Raw genomic sequence first — 15,371 nt, 5'->3', positions numbered from 1 at the left:
ATTTTGTCTAGTAAATGCACTCATGCTTTGATTATAGGTCTGGAAAATATTGCCCATCATAGGAATAAGTCATTCTGAAGAGCTATACCTTTGATTTTTATCTATTTTAGACAGCAATCTTCCTAAAATGTAACTTGAGAGAGTTAATTGGCTATTCTGTCTGGACTGCCCTGAGCTGCAGATTGGCCTTGTCTGGTGTGGAGGTTGAGTAGGTGGTAGACAACACAGTGATCTTAGAGTCAAATGGTCCTGTTCAAATCCAGGCACCAACGGATGGCCTGCCACTCTGACAAATCTGCAAATGCCTCTGAGGTATACAGTGCTGCTTACCTCACTGTGCTGGTGTTGACATAAAATACATACGAAATCACTTTGCAGACCACCAAGAGTGGTGTGGGAATACTTGCCTGGTGTTCTTATTACAAGACTATCCACCAGCACCCCCTCCCCCCATTAAATGCTTCCATACGCCTTTTCTGAACTCTGGGGTCAATTTTTAAAATAGTTTTCTCTTTCTTTGCTCTCAGTGTGTTGGCTGAAACCCTTCTTTCTCCTCAGTTTACTGCTTTGGTTTGCTGTTGGCTTAGAGACCAAATGATCAAGCTTGCTAAAAACTGTAACGTAAATAAGAATATTGTCACCGAATGACCACATGAAATATTCTTCTGTAAGTAACGTCCATGGGCCTGTAACATCTCTTTGGATGAAGAAAGACTTGTTTTTGTTGGTGCTGTTTGTTCTAGGCTCTGCTCTTGGCGGGTGAGATGAACTACATTACGGTGTTTCCATCTTTCCCAGCTCACCGCTGGCTGCCCAATGCAGGCACCCACCTCAGAGAGGAAAGGCTGTCCATGTACTCTTCCATAACTCAGCCCAAAGCCCCAAGCCTCTGAAACTCTCTGCGGTAATATTTCAACCTCTGGACGAGGCATCAGGGTAGGAAATCTAGTTCTTGAATTTGAGTTAACATCCATTTAAAATATGTGCCTGACTGTGTTTCCCTTTTTTCCACCATGAAACAGAAGAGGTTTGATGTGTCATGGGGATAAAGGCAATGAAAACAACCACCACGTGTTCTGTGCTTACTGTATGCCGGGCTCGCGGCTCGTGATCTGCTTTATGAAACTTTATCTCAACAGAAAGCTTTTTCATTGTGTTTGTCAACATAAAAAGATATATTTTGAAGCACACAATCCTAAGAAATGGCTATTTGGTTCAGGAATGACTCCACAAATTTCTAAACCAATTTCCTTGATCTTTGAACTTTTTCCTTTAGTTATTCACAAACGTTTTGGCCTAGCTCCCTCTCCCCTCTGCTGTCTTCCAGTCTCCTTTCCCTTCATCCTCACTGATGAAAAAGCGTGAGCCATAGGATTGAAGAGTTAGAAGAGTTTCACTTTTACACTAAAATGGGGAAATTTAGGGAAGCCTCATTCCTAAATGAAGAGTTCAGTCTCTGCATGGTGTTTATGTAGGTATATTTTTTTGAAATGAGAGATTCCCTAAGAGAGACAGTCATGCATGTTATTTTTAGTTGGAACGTTTCTGTCAGCTGTAAACATGCTTGGAACTCAAGCTGGTCTTTACCATCCTTGTGCTTTCAGTACACTTTCTAGAGGCTATGCTAGGCCGGCCGACTATCTTTTAAAATATGTCCACCTGTCACCTCTAATGGGAAGTCTGCCTTCTTAATTCCAGATGGTATTTTGGCTGCTAGGAAGTTGAAACTTCGTCTGTGTTAAAAATTCTCTTGCTGTTTGAAACTTTCACCTTCTTATAGTGTATTTTTCCTCTAGGCAAGGTCAGTGAGGATGGCTTTTTACTTTCACACCCTTCTCATCTGACTATAAGTTGATACTTCACAGCTGTCATCTTTCCCTCTATAGCATATATATGTCTTGATATGTTGTTTGTATGTACCTAGTATTGGTTCGGCCGTTAATTATCCGTGTGACCCTGGGTTTTCTAAGTGTTTTCATCTCTCTGGGTTTGTTTCCCCTTCTCTAAGTGAGGAGTTGGACCAAGCACTTGCCATGTCCCATTGCAGATTTAGTGGCCTTCTGCCCACCATGGGCCATGCCCCAGAGGACTCTGGTCCAGGTCTTGTCAACACATGACTTGAGGGCAACTTGCTTAAATCATTCAATGCATCAGCAGTCCCACATTTTAAATAGGACAAAGTATCCTGCCACAGAAAAATGGTGTGATAGTTAATGAGTAAAAATGTTTGCAAAGCACTTGGGAGCTCCATAAAGGAAAGTGCTCTAAAATTATTCAGGTGCTATGTTGGTGGAACATAGGCATTCCAGGAACTGTCTTACTAAACAGGGTGCATTTTCAGATGAGTCAGGTATAAACAACTCATTTCTTTATGTATGGATGTGAAACTATATCACTCACTAGAAATGAGTGTTTCTTTCCTTTTATTTTCCTGCATATTACTTACAGTGATCCCCAAAGGGCTTTCAACATTATACATGAAACGGATGTGGTCTGTCGATTATTGCTCTCAGTATGGAGGAGTGAAGTTAAGAGGAGTGGTAGTGGATGGCTTTCCAGGTCTGAGCCTATGGCCAGGAATGATAAGTCTGATTCGTTAGAAAGGGACACAAAGCGCTAAGCAGACAGTAGAATTAGATACAGGACGGGGAAGCTCATATAAGCCCCTGTACTTTGATCCATTTTGGGGCCATACAGATGCAGGAGTCAGATATGAACTCCATTTCCTTGGCTGAATGAACTGGGCATGTTACTTCACCTCTTTAAGCCTCAGTTTCCTTATCTGTAACTTGAGAATAATACAGTTAAGGACCTGTCTTGTGAAGGTATTTTGAAAATTAAAGCGATAAAGCACTTTGCACAGAGTATGTGATCATTTCAAGAAAAATTCCACTGGTCCCTTCAGCACAAAGGAAGTGGTGATAAATGAAATCAACTGAAAAATGGCTTCCACGGCATGGGGAAGCCAACACAAGATTGTGAAAAAATTGTTTCAGGTAATCAATAAAGCAAGTGATTATACTGCAGCTATGCAATTCAGAGTTAAGGGTCTAGTCTCAGCTACAAATGCTAACGGAAAGAAGTGGTACCATGAATAAAATGTCAGCGAATAGCATAGACAGAGGATTTCTTAGCAGGCAGCAACTGAACTCTGGAGGCTGAAAAACCAGACAACAAGTGGAGGAGCAGAAGAGGCGGCAGTGTCCTTTACAATCTCATGGGTTGGGGAATAGTGAATGCATATATTTGTCTCCATTTTTGGATGCCTGCTCTCTAAAGCATCACTTTTCAGCTCCTTCTTGTGGACCAGCACTGACACTCTACCATGACTGACAGTGAGAAAAAAAAAAAGAGGAAGAAAGATACTGTTAGGTTAGTAGATGCAGAGGGTCTGCCCAAAGTTTGGGGCTGAGCCACCCCAATTCTGAATAGTGACCTCTGTATTGGGGGCTCAGCAAGAACCCATTTATTCTGCTGAATCTTTTTTTATTCTAACCAGGCTTCTCCTAGGCTGCAAAGAGGACAGTGGATGCCGTTACCAGGACACTTGTTTGAAACACGGTTCCCACCTGTCTCTCGCATTCTCTCGGCCTCTCCATCATCTGCTCTAGCATACACCTTCCTTCAGATGAGTATAGTGGTGGTGGGTGGGGGGTCAGAAAACCAAGCCTGGATGCTTGGTGAGAGGGCAGACAGCAGGGAAGGAAGGGGCGAGCAGGGGTAGGGGAAGGTGGCTACTGGCAAGGAAAGCAGAAGGGGTCCTGGAAATTGTAAGTCCTCTGAAAGGGGAAAATCAAGACTGGAACAGAAAATGGGAAAGGTTCCATGACAAGAATGGAAGGTGCTCAGCTCGGGTCATGCAGAGCCTTCACTGGCTGGAGAGTCTGCTCTCCACCCAGAGAAGTCGAGTTGGAGCTGGGCCTTCACGACCGCCTGCCAGCCTTTCTCTCCAGTTCCAGGGATGCAGTCCTGGTACCATCTTGGACTGTGAGGTTGTCTAGGGGGGACTGCCTCCTGGGGACACACTGCATTCACAGAACCTCTGTGGCTTTAGCAACAACTAAAAAGTTTTGGTGTCAAGCAGAATTTTAAAGCTCTCAGGGACCTTCACCCACATTACTTGACTTTTCTTACAACTTTATGAGGGGGTAGATGTTAACAGCCCCAGAAGATGTTCTCTCCATTAGAGTGGTAGAGTAACATCCTGCAGGTCCCTCTACAAGTCAGTAATAGCTGAGAGTATGACACCAGCTGAGCCAGATATCCCCTCCTTCTCCAGTTAACAATTTCCTGCTCTCTAGATTATGCTGCAAAATGTATGACGCTGCTATAAAACGTAACATGTAAGTTCCTAAATGGCTTGGGCAATTTTAAGGTACTACAGGTAAGTGCTTTCACATAAATTATGTTATTTGATTCTCAGAGCAACCATGTAAACTAAGTACTATTAAAATCTGTACCTATGTGACAAAAACCTGAGGCTCAGACTGACTACAGAATTTACCTAAAATCACCAGGTCAGAAAGTGGTAAAATCAAGGCTTTCTCACTTCAAACCTTATACTTGTTCATTACTTCACTGGCTTGATACAATTAACAGCCCAAGCTCTATGTGAGGATGATCACATCACGATCTTGATCTCACTATTATTACTATATGGATGACATTGTTATGAGACTATCATCACTATATCTATTTATATAAAATTCATGGCCCAAATAGCTGAGCTTCTTAAAGTAACAAAGAAAATAATTAATCGTCCAGAGGACACTAATGGGCATTAGTGACTCTCGGGTGGGCTGTTGATACTATGATTCAGAAAAGGCCCAAATGTCTACCATTTGTTGGTGAAGAAAACACAAGTGGGAACACAGATATAATACAGTCTTTGTGTATAGAAAAAGAATAAAAGAAAAAGAAATTTAAGTCTTGCTGAGAAAATAATGCATTTATATCTAAGTCCCCTGAATTAAATTCTCCTGGAAAGCATGCTTACATATTTTCTCCTGGAAATTGAGTGAACATTCATTCACTCACTCAACAAATATTTGTTAAGCAACTACATATGCCTGTATTCATCTATGGATTTTAAAGCAAAAGTCCTAAGATTGGGTCTTAAAAGAAAGTTCTGTCTGAAGAGCACTGCCAGATAAAATACATGGCACCAGGGCTTCCCTGGTGGCGCAGTGGCTGAGAGTCCGCCTGCCGATGCAGGGGACACGGGTTCGTGCCCCGGTCCGGGAAGATCCCACGTGCCGCAGAGCGGCTGGGCCCGTGAGCCATGGCCGCTGAGCCTGCGCGTCCGGAGCCTGTGCTCCGCAACGGGAGAGGCCACAACAGTGAGAGGCCCGCGTACAGCAAAAAATAAAAATACATGGCACCAGATTAAATCTAAATTTCAGATAACCAATAAATACTTTTTTAGTATAACTACACCACATATATTGAATGGGACATACTTAGACTAAAAATTATTTGTTGTTTATCCAAAAATTCAAATTTAACTGGGCATCCTGTATTTTTGTTCGCTAAATCTGGCAACCCTGTACCTGGTGATAAATAAATACCTGAACGCCATCTTAGTCAGTTTTGTTATTATGTGTGCAACTTTGTTATATAGGGCAAAGTACAAACAGACAGAACGTGGTATCTGAAATGTGCTCAGATCCTTGGAGAAAGTACTTAATATATAAATGTGCAAAGTATTTTTGCATTATTTCTATGGAACTACATCATACAATAAATAAACAACTCTGGAAATAGGCCACTTTTCCATTTGGAAGTGATTAGATATCATTAGAGAAGGATTCAACTCATTCACTGATTAAATATTTCTTGAATGTTTACTATGTGTAAGGTATTATGCTGGGTATATTGAAGTATAAGATATATATTTCTTTATATATCATATATATGTAATTATATATAAAATTGTTTCTGTTTTCACAAAGTTTACATTCTAATGGGCAGGCATAGAGGCACCTACATAATGATAAGTCATTGTTATAAGTCAATTTTAAGTGCCAGAAGGGGACATTTGCCATGGAACCTTCCATATGCAAGATATTTGCTTCCATAACATAATTTATCACTATAAAATCAAGCTGTTGTCCATAACTATGTTTTACTTTTTCCAAACACATAGGTTCTTGTGAGTGGAATTTTGGGGAACAATGTTATGTATCAAAAGCAACCTGAAGCCATCCTCCTTCTAATCACCCAGGCCATCTAGGGAAGCGATTCCCAACTTAGTGTGAATCAGGGCTTGTTAAAACATAGATTGCTGGGTTCCCTCACCAGAGTTTCTGATTCAGGTCTGGGATAGGTTCGAGAATTTGCATGTTGCTGCTATGGGGATCACACTTTGAGAAGTACTGCTCCCACGTTATCTTTGAATTTTCCCTATTGCTTGGCTTCCACATCCACGTTCATACCCAGGCTTATCCTCCTATGTCCTCTGTCTTTTCCTTCCCTCCCATTCCTTTGACTTTTGCTTTTTCTCTTAGGAGAGGGCATAGAGGAGTCCTGCTTTGTTCCATGACAGGATGGTTTGTGTTATCTTTGCTTTTTTCCAATTCTCTTGTTTTCAAATGTATACTTAACTCTTGTTTTTCTTCCTCACAACTTTTATGAAGCTGCAGTAAAGCGAACTTGAGAAACTCCTAGAAGAGATGAAGTCCTACCATGGTTTGTTTGGCAGTAGATAGAGTGGTTTGGTGAGAGATTTTCTTGAAAAAATCCTTAAGGGATGAAAAAAAAAGTTCATGTTATGGAGGAAGTTCAAGGGAAACCCAAGGGGTATCACATTGCTTCAGCATTTGAATTCCAGTGAAGAAGGAAACATGTCAAGAGTTTATTACTCAGAGATTGGAGATAGAGCAAAAAAACTCAGTGCCTCTGGAAGTGGAGGGGCTAAAGTAACGATGACGATTTTTTTTTTTTTTAAAAAAAACATTAAGTAGTACTTTACCTTTTATGAAAAGCTCTCACATGCATAATACCGTTACAGCTACTCAAAAGGTGGGAAATTATTATTTCCACTTTAAACTCAAAGAAACTGAAGGTAATGAAATTAAATGACTTGCATAAGGTCACAGTTAGAGGAACCAAAACCGAACCCAGATAATCTAATTCCAGCACAGTCGTCTTTCACTATGTCCCTGCTCTAAGTTTCAGCGTTATAATCATTATGGAATATTCTCTACAACCAGAGCTTCCTTGGTTCTCTAAGGTAGAGCTTAGCTCCGAGGTGAATACGATGGACGACTTATTTGTTACAATCGCGTCCTTTCAATGAATATGTGGACCATTAACATAGAGTTAGAATTCAGGTCTCAGGATCGATTCTCTGCAGTTGTCGAAAGCAAGTATCATTTACATTAAAACTTGCAGTTGCTAACCTGCAAAGCCAGTTATCATGCATAGTGGCTGTGATGGAGAACCTGTTTCTTTCCTTTTAGCTCTGTCAAGCTAGTCTTTCTTGGTAAGATTCTTTTATGTTAGACCATAGGTAAGAATACAGAATCCACCTCTACTCTTCCAAGTATTCTAGAAAGTATCTACTTTCTAGAATCTTATTTTAGACTAACATTTGGACTTTCTGCTGTGGATTATTATCATTTCCACTGGGCTCCTGTAAAGTTGGGAGGCCCCACTTTTTTGATGTTTTCCCAAGAAACTGGAGAAAACTTTGTTTTGAAATGTCGGCCAAAGTGAATCCAGGTCCTGAATTACTTCCATATGTTCAGGCTGTCTTGCCTTTTGAAAACCTAGACTAACTGTTCCTAAACTTTGTTAGGTTATAGACTACTTCACTCAGACAAAAGTCTTGATAGAGAAATGACCGTTCCAAACTGCCACTGCCAAATGATTCGGGGGTGAAAGGGAAGACTGTTGATTCTTTTAAATGAGGCGCTTGAGTCATATATGTACATTTATCGCTCCTGGATGTGGCCAGGTTATACACACCAACAGAAAGACCTTCAAAATTTACTGAGGAACTTCATAGTTTACTAGAGATCTGAAGGCTACCCTCTGAGCATAACTCAGATTTATAAAATGACTTTACTTTTAGCTTTTGTATCTGTGATGTCTAAATTTGCAAACCCATTGCTGGTTTTCTTATGAGCAAATCTAGTTATTTGGGTTAACCACAGAATCCTTTGGTGAATCCACTGAATAAATGTGTTTATACACCCAAAAGACACTTTTCGGTAGTACGCTAAAAATTTTATGTTCCAGATTTAAAGCCTTATTTCAATACGTGATCTAACAGAATGTGTAAACTTTATATCTGCTAGGTCTACTGGAAGAGATGCAAAGAAGGTGAGTACAAATGTTCATGGATCCAAGACCAGCAAAGTCAACTTTGGCTAAGAATACACTTCCACAAATGATCTCTTTTTTTTCCCCTTAATCCTTAATTTGATGGATTTATAAGAAAGCTGCTCAGAGAAGGAAAGGACATAAACTATGGGAGAGCACTCTGTAAACCATAAATTGCCACATAAATAAAAATGTTACTATTTGATTAATTTACTAAATAATGATCATACCACACCACATGGAAAATGTACTCGATTGATCTCAGGTTATTAGATATTCACATTTACCCTAAGTAAACATAGTGACTTACTACTACTACCTGATTTTCTTCCTGAATTCAGTAGTGAGTCACTATGTTTTCTGGAGGTATGAAAACTCATCTTTAAGGATTCACATAAAGGCACATACATGGATTTATGTACTGTCCTGACTTAAGTTGAACTGCAAAGAAGGAAAATTGCATCTTAAGTAATGTTCTATTTCAGTTGCTCACTTCCGTGTTGATGTGTCTGTTGCTGTCCTTCCCTTCCATTCCCCAATTTAAATTGATCTGCTTTATGTCCTATCCCCTAGCTATTCCTGCTACCTGACCTGAGGAACAATGTTGCTTTGAGTAACCAACTTGTTTTCATGTATTGTAATTCATGTATGTAACTTCCCCCTGACAATTTATTTGTCATTTAACAGGGACATTCTGGAACTAGAGGTTTACCTGGAGAGATGAGTGACTCTCATCATAGGAATTCCAAATATGGTGATCAACATTGGGGTAGGTATTTTCAGGTACAAGAGAATCCATGTGAAATCATATCACACATGTAGTCCCTTATATGGAGGAGCATTGTGGAGCTCTCGCTTCTATGCCTGTCCCATTATGGAACTAGGATAGGGCTCTGGCTGGGAGGTCAGGAGATCTTAGCTCTAGAATCATGAACTCCAGGGATGAAAGACCATCTTGCCCAACTACTCGCCTGATGGATGATTGAATCGCCTGTATAACATCGCTATGAAATGATCTTCCATTCTCTCCTTGAACACCTCTAATTACAGAAACTCACTCCCTTTGGAAGTTGTCTGCCTGTCTTAGAGCAACTCTGCCTGTTAACAAACTTCCTATTTTATTTAACTGAATCTCTCTATAGCTTCCATTCATTGGTCCATTTCTACATTTTGGACCCAAACAGAACAAGCTTAAGGGATCTTCCCTCCAAACCACTTAAATAATACTAACAGTGTGAACAATAGCTACCATTTATACAGTGCTTATTATGTGCTGGAAATTGCTTTAAGAACTTCATATACATTGGTTCATTTAATCCTCAAAACAGCACTACAAGGAAGAAATATCACTACTACCCCCATTATATAGACAAGGAAACTAACGTATAGAAAGGTTAAGCAACTTTGCCAAGAGGACAAAGCACAGTAGGCGCTTTCAATTCAAACCTAGGCACTGTTGAACACCTCTGGCACCTCAGCAATGACCCACATGCCATGGCTTCACGTCCCTTTCCATCTTACTCATACTCCTCTGAGTGTGCCCCAGTGAGTCTACTGTCCTTTCAAAAGGGAGTACACAGAACTGACTGTGGTATCTAGATGTGGAAAATAGAGAACAAGCACTAGAAAACAGAGCAAGTCTATCAGTCCTCCTCATTTCAGGGACCATAAATGCAGCCTCCGCTTGCATCGGCCTTGTTGTGGCCTCCTCAAGCTGATGGTTCATATAAAACTTACTACAGACTAAAACCCTCATCCCTGCTCTGCCTACATGACTTTGTCTGTAACACAAGGTGACTGGAGTATATGATCTCCAAGGACTTTTCCAGTTCTAACCATCCAGGATCAAAAACATATTTCAAAGTTCAGTGAAGTTAAGGAATGTTGTGCCTGCAAATTCTGTATTAGGTTTTCTCATTTAGCCCTTTTCCACAAAGGGTTTCTGTGACTTTGTCTTTCTGTGACAGGGCACTTGGTTCCTGTGATGGGGGCATAGTCGGGGCTTCTAGAAGATGGTTTACAATGGGGTCTTCCTTAAAATCTGAAAGATGACTCCGTACCTTCCCTTGCACCTGCTGCCCTGCCCCCCCTTCCCCAGCCCCCTCAGCCCCTCCCCCTGCTGCCAGCTCTCCGGGGCGGGGGGCGGGGGGGGGGTGCTGCGCTCACCTGTGTGTACGAACATGTGCTTGACGTAGTTCTGTTTGGCGGTGAAAGTCTTGTTGCAGAGAGTGCACTCATAAGGCTTTTTTTCGCCCTGCCCACTGGCTGTGCTGTGGCCGGCGGATGAGGCCAGGGGCTGTGGCGCTGGCAGCTGTGCAGTAAAGGTTGACAGGCCGGGCTGGGACACTGTCACAAACTGGGTCTGCTGGCCTGCCAAGGGCTGTGGCAGGCTGAAGAGGAAAGGCTTGGGGCCGCTGCCCGCGGGCTGGGTGGTGAAGAGGGCCGGCAGGTAGGTGTTGCCGGCTGTGCCAATGACCTGTGTGTTGCTGGTTAAGGTCAGAGGCATCCTCAAGTTGCTGGTGAGGGTTTCCGTCTGGCGTAAGTAGAGCTGGGTGCTTGGCAGTGGCTGCCCGATGGACGTGTTGACCGCAGGCTGCTGCAGGGCGCTCTTGTCGGAGCTGTTGCTTACGGTGATCACCGTGCTGTCCAGCTCCACCTCGTTGCTTCTTTCCGGGGACGAGGCACCGGTCTCTAGCTGATGCGGCTGCGGGGCGCCCTCAGCCGGGGCTTCCGCAGCCTGCTCAGGTTGGGCGGATTCGGCCTGGCCGTCCCGCGCCGCCCCAGGCCCGAACTGCTGCTCCACGGAGTCGGGTTCGGTGCCTATGGAGGAGCTGACGCCCGAGTCGAAGCTTTCGCCCTTGGGTTCACTCTCGGTGCCCTCGGCCTGGTCGGTGTCTTCCGTACACTCCTCGGACTCGTTGCGCTCCAGGATCTGCACCCTTTGCTGCCCGTAGTAGTCGTAGTCGTCCTCCATCTCCTGCTTGATGTGGATGTTGCCCACCAGGGTCTGGATGCGCACCGGCCGGGGCTGTTTGCGGCAGTGCGTGGTCTCGGGGGTGGTGGACAGGTATCGCTCCATCTGCTGTGAGCGCTCGTGGATGCGCGTGATCCAGCTGGGGTCTTCCATATGGTGGTCGCGGGGCAGGCCGAGCGCCGTCTCGTGGTGGCTGACCACCGCACCGCTGTAGAAGGAGCGCTCGCCGCTGCCGTTCTGCATGGAGCATGCATAGAGCGCCGAGTAGATCCTGTCCACGCTGTGCTGCGGGTGGCTCTGCAGGTAGCCTGATTCGGTGTCGCTGCTCTGGCCCGAGGTGCCCGACTCGGGAGTGCCCCGTGGCGTGTCCTGGCCCGAGTCCTGGATCCCCGGGAACACATCGCCCACGTTCTGCGACACGATGCGCGTGCACTCATCGATGACCGTTTTGATCTGCAGGATGCTGGCGGCCGTCAGGATCTGCAGGGCTTCCGACTGCGAGACGCGCAGCACGCCACTGTACATGAAGTCAATGAGCTTTTGCACCGACTGCACGGACACCACGGACGGGATCTCAATGTCGCTGTAGCCCAGCAGCAGCTTGTCCTGGAAGAAGGGGCTGCCGGCTGCCAGCACGCAGCGGTGTGCGCGCAGCATGCTCCCGTGGATGCGCACCGTCACGTCACAGAAGTGGCCACGGTTGCGCTGCTCGTTGAGGGTCTCGAGCACGGAATTGCTGAAGTTGTGAAGGTTGATGCTGTGAATGCGCTCGGTCATCCCCTTGCAACTGATGTCACCTGCACGGCAAGAGAGACACAAGACAGGGCGTGGGTCAGAGCTAGCTGACTGCATCCCTAAAATCTAGGCCTCAGGTGGGCAATACTCATGGGCCCTAGAATCACTCCCCCCCGCCGCCTTGCAGACACAAGCGGGCTCTGTGGCTTTGCACAAGGGTCAACTTGTGGGTGTGATGTCCTATGGGAACAAGGCCTTGAATTTTGTTCCAGCAGTGCTCCAGCTATTTTGGTGTATTGAATCCATTTTAACCCCGTGGACCTTCAGCCAGGGTTGTCAGTTGAAGCAGAGCAGCCTAAAACACAGATGAGTCATTGCCTGCTATACTACAACTTCAGCAAAGAGGGACTGAAAGGCAAATGCAAGACTCGTTCTCATGAAACTCTGCCTCCACTTTAGGCTTAAGCAGGCCCTTTAAGAAAGCTTACATTTTCCTTAACTTCTCAAAATTTCTTACTTTATTCATAGACAGCAAAAATACTTATAGTTAAATTCCTTTGCTATTAATTTATACAGCACATTCCCCAAATCCATACGAGGTATGCAAAAATTCTTGGAAAATTCAACCCACTCTAAGATATCCACCCAACAGCTGCCACCATGTTTTCCAGTTGAGGGACAGGCTCTAGAATGCAATCTGCTGGCTAAAGGGGCACTTGCCCACTGCTTTCTGTATCTATGCATTTTTCTCAACATCTCTGACAACCTGTTTGAGTCCTTTCTAGGGTGGCTGTCTGTGATGTGGTGGTTGTCTGAATTTTCTGAGGCTTACTGAAGAAGAAATGTTAAACAGGTCAAAGATGGCAGTGTTGACCTGGGAGACTGGAGTACACTAGGTGACCACATTTGCCATTCAAACTGGGCACTTTTGAGAGTGAAAGGGAGCACTGTTGATAATTAGGTCAGGACAGCAGGAGTAAGCCCTGAGTGGGATGTACGATCACCCGGAAATTGGGTGCTCTCTGTGCTTGATAGAGGGAGGTATCAAACAGCTCCCAGTAGGAAGGCAGCAGTCAGCTACGTGGAGGATGTGGATAGCCTGACCTATTGCCACCCATATATCCCAGGCTGTGCAGGCAAGGGATAATATTGGTAACATCTAGACCCCAGATTGAGAAGGATAACAGGTGTCTATAACACTGAGTTTTAGGGCTTTCCTATTTTTCTACTTTACCTCTCTAAAGAATCCCTCTCTCCAAACCATTCTTCAGATTCCCCATTCTTGCCTTCACAACTGAACGATCAGCTTGAGGGAGGCCAAGTAAGTAGGCTTTCAAAACCAGGTGACCCAAGTATGGATTGTTGGCTGTGACCCAGATCCTTATATCTTGTTAGAAGTAACCCAGAGGTAATGGCCTACACACAGAGGAATGTCCACCTCCTCACTTTCTTTCTGCTCTGTCCTAGGAGAGAGGGCCAGCTCAGGGAAGTCTGAGCTCAACTAGGTTTTCTACCTTGCTACGCCCTACCTCCTCATGCTGTCTGAGTTCAGTGGATATGACCTCATTCTTATATACTAGTTCATTTCCTTTGCTCTCAACTTTACATTTAGTCAGCCTCACATATATCCACTTAACTTAGTAAATGCCTATGGGCTCTACGTTCTCTTTCAGTGATATGATTTGTGCAAAGTTTTACATTAAAGAATTCCTTCTCATTCCGACTTCCATTAGGTCTGCTAGGTGCCTAAAATATTTCACTAGGCTACTGTTTCTATTTTTTTTATTTTATATAAAACAAATTGTCTTTGTCGGGGTAAGGAATCATGATGAATCCTCTATAGCTGTGTTAATACAAAACATGGCACCAGAGGAAGGGCCCAATAACCTAGGAAGGAAAATTCAGGAAATCAGTCAACAGACTAAATTCCAACATCTTGCTGAGTCCCTGATGTACGTGTACTGCGATAATAACAAGAGCAAACACTCTTCAAGAGCTTACTTTGTGTCAAGTTCTAACTACTTTATGTATATTATTTCATTGAATCCTCACAACAACCCTATGATGTCGGTAGTATTATTATCCCCATACCTCAGATGAGGAAACTGAGGCCACAGAAATTAGGAAATCCACTCAAGGCCATGTAGGCAATTGGTGGTTGAGCTGGCATTTGAACCCAGGCAGTCTGGTTCTAGAGTTCACACTCTTATCTGCTTCACTGTATTGCATTCTTTGCCCCTGAATGAAGTCTGGCCCTTAGGTGTCCACTGTCTGCTGTAAAGCTGTGTGAAAAGGTTTTTCCAGTATGCTCTCCAGCTACTTCTATACCTATCCACAAATTAGTATGATGTTCATGTTTCTAGGCCTTGGGACTTCAACATAGCCTCAGTCATCTAGTAAAGAACACTTTTTTGAAGTTTATAAATGGAACAGTGCAAGAGATAAAAGTGAGGCCTGGCACTAAAATGTAGAGTTTTCTATATACAGTTTTACTATCGCCAAGATCTCCATCATTTAAGTAAAATGGTAAGTACTAAAACTGGTTGAGTCTCTGATAAAATCACCATCTCTGAGTAGGATGGGCTTATTAAAAAATTTTTTCCACACAGGTGAAAACACTCTTGAAACACACAATTGCTCATAGCACCACTTGCAGTTATAGCACTAGAGTTATCATATATCACAAAGAGTTGTCTTCTTTCTGATAATTCTGGGAGGAAGCTCAATCACAATTATCATAATAATTAATAACCATGTAGCGTTTTACAGCGTACAAACTCTTTCACATGTATCATCTCATTTACTCCTTATAACAATCCTATATGTTTTCAGGACAGGTCCTATTATTACTGTTTCATGTGAGAGGAAGTCAAGGCTTTCAAAGTATCTAAATGACTTGCCCAATGTTTTACACAGCTAGTAAGTGGCAGGGGTGGGATTAGAACCCATGCCCCTTGATACTCTTTTTATCACATGATACTGGATTGCTGATGAATGAAACTTGGATTGCCCAAAGACTGAGGGCCATCCTAATTCTCAGGACGTAGAAGAAAAGATAAAGACGCTGAAAATGATGATGGAGGTTGCTTTAGAGTTGGAAATGGTCAACAACAAGAGCTATCATTACATTACACATATTCATACACACACACACACACACACACACACACACACACACACACACACACACAGAGTCTCAAGAAGAAAATTCAAACTGCTTGTTGGATTGAACTGGTCAATTCTATCTAAATAATCAGGTAACCCTATGGAGATAATCACAACAAAAAGTGCTAAATATTCTGAGTTCCGGTTATTGGAGTAACGTTACCAACTTCAT

The 15,371-nt window shown here is 43.4% G+C and overlaps 1 protein-coding gene across 16 annotated transcripts in view; it reads right to left on the bottom strand.

The window, feature by feature from the left end:
• The window catches only part of ZBTB20 (zinc finger and BTB domain containing 20), an 816,172-nt gene that overhangs the window by 24,092 nt on the left and 776,709 nt on the right, over window positions 1-15,371 (bottom strand). For all 16 annotated transcript variants that reach the window (XM_067738834.1, XM_067738832.1, XM_067738848.1 and 13 more), the window contains one exon: window positions 10,492-12,096. In XM_067738834.1, the coding sequence (XP_067594935.1) occupies window positions 10,492-12,096 (1,605 nt within the window). The remainder of the gene's footprint in view (window positions 1-10,491; window positions 12,097-15,371) is intronic.

Source organism: Pseudorca crassidens, chromosome 5 (assembly GCF_039906515.1).
Source record: "Pseudorca crassidens isolate mPseCra1 chromosome 5, mPseCra1.hap1, whole genome shotgun sequence".
NCBI classification, from domain to species: Eukaryota; Metazoa; Chordata; class Mammalia; order Artiodactyla; family Delphinidae; genus Pseudorca; species Pseudorca crassidens.
Note: the sequence above shows the minus strand (reverse complement) of the source record. Positions and strands in the feature narration are given on the sequence as shown.